Below are 7,442 nucleotides of genomic sequence, written 5' to 3'. Positions count from 1 at the left end.
AGAATATTACATATCCGTCTCCCCCTATCTTTTTTTCTCTTTTATATGGAACATTCCCCAGTCAACCCTAAAAGTACAGACACCGAGAATATTCAATAGAATATTCTCCTGAATATTCTATTACAAAAACTAGCTGTTAGCTCTTGACCTCGGCCTTTATTTACTACTCGGCTACGAGCCCCGTTATCTACTAATCGACCTCGACCATATCGCTTTCTACGATACCGTTTCGTGTCAAATCCTAATTAAAACAGATTTTGACCCATACAATAGATATGGTTTGAAAAAATAGAAAAGAAAGAGTAGTATCGTGACACAAAATCAAGTAGTGGAAGTAGCAACATACATTAGAAATCAACATCCATCTAGCAGTGGCAGTTTTTCGACTTATTTCAAATATAAGTTTAGTTTTCGAAACCAATTTCATTCTCATCCTAATCCAATATAACAGATTCAGTTCTCAAAAGTTATTCGAACAAACATAAATAATTCAAATCGTAATCAAAATTGTGCAAGAATAATTGACAGACTTAGAATTAAATTTGGAAGATGTATTTTAGAAAAATGGATTAACAACCAAAATAACAGTACAAAATGGAATCAAATAATCATGTTTATCATTGTTGGATAAAGGCTCCGCTTCTCCAATATGGTAGGACTTCTGAATCTTTCTGCGTTTAGTTCCTTCTTAGTTATGTTGCTCCTCACTTGGTAAAAATCATTAAAAAGATCATCTAAGTTGATTACGTTCTTCCTATAGAATACAACATTGAAATAAAAAACTTATATAAAGAGGTCCTACTGATTGCCTCATGAGTCAACTCTTATTGCACTTTTATCTACTTTTTTCAATAATTTTAACTGGACAAACCATCTCTTGATTTTTCTAATATATTTTAATTAGGAACTAAACGGTGGTACCTTTTTGCGGTAACAACGTTAGAAATAGACTATGAAATGCAAGTAACTTTTTTTTAATTAAATAGAAATGGTCTCTTGATTTTGAATGTGAAGGAACATATTTGAAAAGTTATTTTGCTAAGGATCACAACTCTTCAATTCAAGGCGTCATTTTCTTAAATAAATAGTTCTATTCTAATGGCCAGATAAGTTTTTCAAAAATTAGTTACTAATAAAAGGACACAACTATTTAGAAAAGACACAATATAAATTAAAATTTTTAAATATGTCTTTAATTATAATTATAAAATAATATATTATTAGAAGGGTAATTTAGTAATTGCAATCCATACAAGAACAGAACCCTCTTTTTGGACTTTGTCTCATCGTGGGCAGTAAATGTGATGTTTGTTTTTAATTAGGTCTAACTTTTGTTTAAAGGTTTAATAGAGCTATAGAGGATTTAATTCCACATTTACGCTTTATTTAAATCCTACTTTATCAGGGATTCTTAACTAAGAACGTGAATATTCTTTTTCTGATAATTACTGTTAAAGAAAATGATTTATTTTGTACCATACAAAAAGAAAATGAAAAAGATAATCTTTAAAAACCAACCCCAACAAATCGGAGAAGAATAGGTAAGCATTTCAAGTATTTTCATGCGAACTAATCGCTAATTTGTTGGTTTATCAATAAAAAGTACTAATATTCTTATTAATTGTTTCCCCGTAATGTACTTTCAATATTTATGAGAATAAAGCTACTTGTAGCGTCACTTTTCATCTCTTCTAATGATTCAGTTCTACGAATGGTCATGATGTGCAAGTTCTACATGGTGTTGTTTCTCTTTCTCTGTAAAGGTTGTACTGCTTAGACTGAGGTCTTAATTCTCAGTTATTTTTCACTGAAGAAGAATGATTCTGCTTCGTCTGTAGCCAAGCAAAAGGACAAGGAAGAGATGAGTGCACAAAGGAGTACACTAGCACCCACTCTTTCGGGATGTGCCAGTACTTTGCCAACAGAAAGGTTTGATCATAACAAGGTAGATGTGGAGCAAGACAAAGGTTAAAGTTCCAAAATGAAGGATGAAAGTATTGAAAAGGCTCACAAATTGAAGCACGATTTACTTTCGGGTGCTGGATGGAGAACTATTCTTCATAAGTTCAAAAGAGTGACTTCTGCTAAAGATATTGATGGCATGGGAGAAAAGCAGCAGGTGAGACTATGATATATCTTCACCAAGGTACCATTTATATGATGCAAAAAAATTCCTTATTTATCTTATTGATATTAATTAGTGTTTGTGTGTTACTGGTTTGCATTAAACTAAAATTGTTTGTATGGCTGGAGATTACTGAAGTATACTTGATAAGATCTAACTGTTTGTGGGCTTAACAAAGGTGTTGTATAGGATAGCATAATAGATTCTTCCCTATTGGTAGAAACCAAGGTTAATGCATGAACAAACATGCACCAGCAGGGTGGTATTTCAATACTATATGCTAATATTTACTACAAAATGTGTTTTGAACACATGTTCATTACTGACAGGGACTAAAGTTCATAGCCAAACAAAAGGACGAGGAAGAGATGAGAGAACAAAGGAGTCCACTACCACCCACTTTTTTGGGATGTCCTAGTACGCTGCTACTAAAAGAAATGTTTGATCATAACAAGGCAGCTGTGGAGCAAGACAAAGATAAAAGTTCCAAAATGAAGGATGAAATTTTTGAAAAGGCTTGGAATTTTGAAGCACATTTGAGGTCCTGTTTACATTGTTGCCTCTTTCCTGATAGCTACGAATTTGAGAAGCAAACAATGGTCCAATTATGGGTGGCCGAAGGTTTTTTTGAACCAGAAGGGGATAGAATGGAAGATCGAGCCCGCGCTCACTTTGATAACTTATTAGAAAAAGAATATGTGGTTGCTACTGAATTTGATAGCTTTGGGGCGCCAGTGAAATACAAGGTCACAGACGCGATGCATCGTTTTCTGCAAATTGCACCACAAGTAGGTGTAAGTTATTTGAAAGTAGAGGAAACTGATCAGTTGGGCAGTGTCTCAGAACAAATGCAACACTTATTTTTGATCTCAAAGAACATTAAACCCACAAGTTTTAAGATTCTCAGCAGGTTCAAGCACTTGCACACATTAGTGTTGCTTTGCGAACATGGTTCTTCTATGGGACGTGTACCACAGGATCTTTTCTATAGTGTGAAGCAGTTGAGGAGTTTGAGTTTGCGTCGAAGTGGCATATCTGAAATACCAATTTCTATTGGGAGCTTAAAATCTTTGCGTTACTTCGATGTCTCAGGAACACCAATCAAGTGTTTGCCTGAATCTATAGTCCGTCTTCAAAATTTGCAAACACTAAAACTTGATGGTTGTGCCAATCTTGTTGGCTTACCTTTGAAAATAAGCAAATTAGCTAACCTCCGCCACTTGGAGTTTGATTTACGTGGTCCAATGCCGGTTAAGATGGGGAATCTAACCAATCTACAAACATTGAGAGCATTCCCGGTGGGTACGGAGGATGGTTGTCATATTGTGGAATTAAAGCATTTAGTTAACCTCAGGGAGTCATTTTGTATTTCAAGGCTTGAAAATGTTTTGAGCTCCCATGAAGCGAAGGAAGCAGCCATGACCAATAAGAAATACATTCGTGAACTAGAGCTAAGATGGGGGTATCGTTGCAGTGGTAGTTCAAAATCTGAAGAAGAGATATTAGATTTCCTTAAACCTACTGCATGCCTTCAGAAATTGCGAATCCTTTTCTACAATGGTTCAATATTTCCCAGTTGGATAAACAATGGTTCATATCTCTGCAACATTGTTAATCTTACTCTACATAGCTGCAGAAATTGTCTTGTCCTGCCATCGCTTGGGGGATTACCATCACTAAAAGTTCTTTACATAGTTGAGTTTTCGGAGGTGAGGTTTATTGATAATCACTTCCGTAGAAGTTATGGTAATGAAGTGGATCACGCATTCCAAAGCTAGAGAAGTTGACAATTGGTGGCATGCCTAGTCTAGAAGAGTGGTCGGGAGTGGTAAATGGTGACTTTCCCTGCCTTTCTTATTTAAGAATAAGTAGCTGCCCCAAACTGGTTTCCCTCGAATGGCTTTCATTTTTGTGTTCTCTAAAAAGTTTGGAGATAAGTGACTGTGAGAAAGTTTTCTTGCTGGCCAACTATAAGCTTTCATCTTTGCTTGAATATCTGAGTATAACAAATTGCCCAAACCTAAAAAAAATATTCTGCAAGCGTGAAGCTAGTGGTGCGTCTCAGATAGCTCATGTGCCTTTTATACGGATTGATTTTGAGAAGATTTTGTTGAAGGACGGAGAAACTAAGTGTTAAACCAAGGATTTCTATGTACTTCTTACTCTATTAGGTATTTCTCTTTCTTGTAATCCTCTTCTATCATTTCCTTTTGTCTTAAGTAGTTTCTTTGGATGACTATTATCCTGGAATTATTGAGTTGACAATTATACCTTTGATAGTGACATAGATGCATAGTCAAACAATGGCACCCTAGTTTCTTTTACATTCTGCATATGTGTTTTTAACCCTGGAAATTCTCATTCATGTTGCCTAATCTTTTACACTTCTGATTAGTGGTACTGGACTTTCATCTCTATTATGACTGAGTATTGCTTTCTTGATGCCAGATGTGAAGGTATAAGCTGGAAATAGACATGATCTTGGAAGAAGTTCATCACCTTGTGCAGGTAAGCTGCACTACAACTTTATTTATTTTTATAAGGAAGCATTACAGGTATTATTGTATTTTCATGCAATGCTAAGGAAACAACATTGACACGTATTGTGTTCCTGAATCATATCAGTAAGCACACCTGTAATATCATAAAGTTTTCAGTTCTTAACATTCCTTGGCCTAGATTGTAACTCACTCAACATTTCAAAAAGAGATTATCGAGAAGAATTCTAGAATTCATTCCCCAAAACAAAGTGAATGTCAGATATGTCTAGTTGATTCTTCAAAGTTATATTATGCCTTAATTGAGTTTCTTGCCTAACAGATTTTTAACAATTCGAATGCGCTTCTGAAGATAACAGAGACAAATACGCTCAGCATTTTGTAGCAGTTCTCTATCAAAGAGATGGATGGATAGAGTTCCAATTTGGAGACTAAACATTCATATTACATATCTTGTTTGTTTTGACTTAAAATGTGTATGCACATCTGAGATTCTTTTTGATAAGCAGAGGGTTTCTGCCAACTTCAAGGTGCGACATTTGCTATGACTAGTTGTGATCTAGAGGGAAAACTGAACCTTTTTTTTAGTACAACTGAACTGATTGAGCGAATGTGGCTAGATTTTGAAAAAGTGGACATGGTTTTTGCTGTTTTTCTTGCTTGGGAGAAGGATGGACTTGTCAGTAAGGACTGAGCATCCTAAACATTTTCTTTAAATTGTGATGGATCTGTTAGTATTACAACAACAACAATTCAGTATAATCTCACTAGTGGGGTGTGGGGAGGATAGTGTGTACGTAGACCTTACCCCTACCATGAGATAGAGAGGCTGATTCCAATATATAGACCGTCGGCATCTTTCCCTCCAAGAACTCCCCACCTTGCTCTTGGTGTGACTCGAACTCACAAGCTTTTGATTGAAAGTGGAGGTTGCTTACCATCAGAACAACCCTCTTGTGTTAGTATTAGATTTTGAAAAAAAACTTGCTATTTTTATCTCTCCTTTTAGTTACTTGGAATTAACTCAATGTTTGGGGATGAAGAAATATCTTTGAAACTTATCTTATTTATATACAAAATTGTATAGAAAGCGACAAGATGCGGGCATTGTTTGCTAATAGCGTTGAGATTGTTGCGCTTCAAGAAACAAAACTTTAATCATTGGTGATGTTGTTCTCCAAAGGTTGCCAGAGGCATTACTCTATTGCTTCTAAGTGTTGAAAGATGTCTCAGCAAATACGTGGCTTGTTAATGTTGTCTTGGTGGAAGGACCCAAATTTTGTCAATGGTAATAGCAAAGCGCCAGTATTAAATTGAGATGAGGATCTCTTTTGGAAGATTTTCGTACGATTTCTTCAATGAGATAATCTAAAAGGAACTTTTTAGAAAAATATAGAAGGGAGGAACACGAGTGCTGCAACGGTGGCGAGGTGAATATTATATTTGGAACACGTATAGATTGTTCGTTACCTTCCCCCCTTGCGTTAAGGATTCTATCCATTTTGATGGAGATTTGCCTAGGTTTAGCCACGATATACTATGACTCTTCTTAATCAAGTGTTGTTTTGTTAATCATGTACTATTTCCTTCATCGTTAATATTTTCAAATGGAGTACCTGAATCAATTTTAAGAATATTGTCAATCTAACTAATGTTAGAAATAAAATAAACTCATTGAAAGGTAGATGATAGAACAAGTTGTTACATATTGCACCTGTCGCCATGAAAATTGCTGAATGTATAACTTGCTATAAGCATGAAGGACAAGAACATTTAACATAAGAAATGCTGACCAATGGGATTGATTTATGTCATTAAATAAGCAGTATAAGTAATTTAATGTATATTCAAAGAATATAACTATAACCAAGGCAAATTCAGCATGTACTCATGTTATCCATGCATGGGAGTTTTATGTGTGAAAGTAGCGGATTGATCATATAGATAAACGAATGCGTGGCGTGGGCAGTTGAGGGGGTGGGGAATGGGATCCATAAAATTTTAGCTATATATTCATACAATTAGAGAAAATTAATTGTTATGACTAATTACCAAAAGTTTTATTTACTACTCCTAACACTCTGATCTATTTGAGGCAATTTGAATGGTTCAAGCATGTTTGCCAACAACTCAGGGTGATAAGGCTCGGGCTAATATATATATATATATATATATATATATATATATATATATATATATATATATTTTAAAATCAATTTCAATAATAAATTCAATTAATTAAGCCAGCAGAATGAGTTCAAATAATTCAAATATTACATGATAAAGTCCTAAATCTACCCGGACATAAACATGCTTTAACTACGTACGGACTTGTTAATCCCGCCAATATTGCTGTATTTGTAAATAATAGTTCTGAAAAATATAAGTTATCGTAATGAAACAGTAATTAATTCGAGCCCACTGAATTCACAGTGTTTCCTTAAGGAATTTAATCCCCTCCTAGTACCCAAAGTTATGGATTATTTCCTCCCAGGATAGAACGAATCACACACTGGTGTAGCGGTACTTCAAACCCCAGTGTTTCAGCGAACACAAAGTTCGGTAGCAAATTACACTTACAGTTGCTTTGTTTGACGTTAAAACAATGCAGAACAAAGGAGTAGAAACTCAGAAAATCGTATGGAAATGCTGAGAGGAAGGAGTGCAATGTATAGCCAAAGTTGAGCGTTTTCAGTTTGGTTTTTCGTTCGTGTCTTTCTTCAACAGCTGCTGCACATATTTATAGCAGTCAGCTTTGAAGATGAACGACCCTCCACCCTCCATGCTGGAGCATGCACTAGCTTGTTTGTGGAGCAAGC

General features: G+C 35.2%; 1 protein-coding gene across 1 annotated transcript; it reads left to right on the top strand.

Moving 5' to 3' along the window:
- The first annotated feature begins 1,679 nt into the window (after positions 1-1,679).
- On the top strand, positions 1,680-5,636 carry LOC107822993 (putative disease resistance protein RGA3). Its single transcript, XM_016649578.2, has 4 exons — positions 1,680-2,119; positions 2,455-4,296; positions 4,574-4,633; positions 4,946-5,636. Exons 1-2 carry the CDS (start codon positions 1,982-1,984, stop codon positions 3,901-3,903), a joined length of 1,587 nt encoding a protein of 528 aa, XP_016505064.2. The 5' UTR covers positions 1,680-1,981; the 3' UTR covers positions 3,904-4,296; positions 4,574-4,633; positions 4,946-5,636.
- The last annotated feature ends 1,806 nt before the right edge of the window (positions 5,637-7,442 follow it).

The sequence above is a fragment of the Nicotiana tabacum genome, chromosome 17 (genome assembly GCF_000715075.1).
Source record: "Nicotiana tabacum cultivar K326 chromosome 17, ASM71507v2, whole genome shotgun sequence".
NCBI lineage: Eukaryota > Viridiplantae > Streptophyta > Magnoliopsida > Solanales > Solanaceae > Nicotiana > Nicotiana tabacum.
This window is presented reverse-complemented; position numbering and strand designations above follow the sequence as displayed.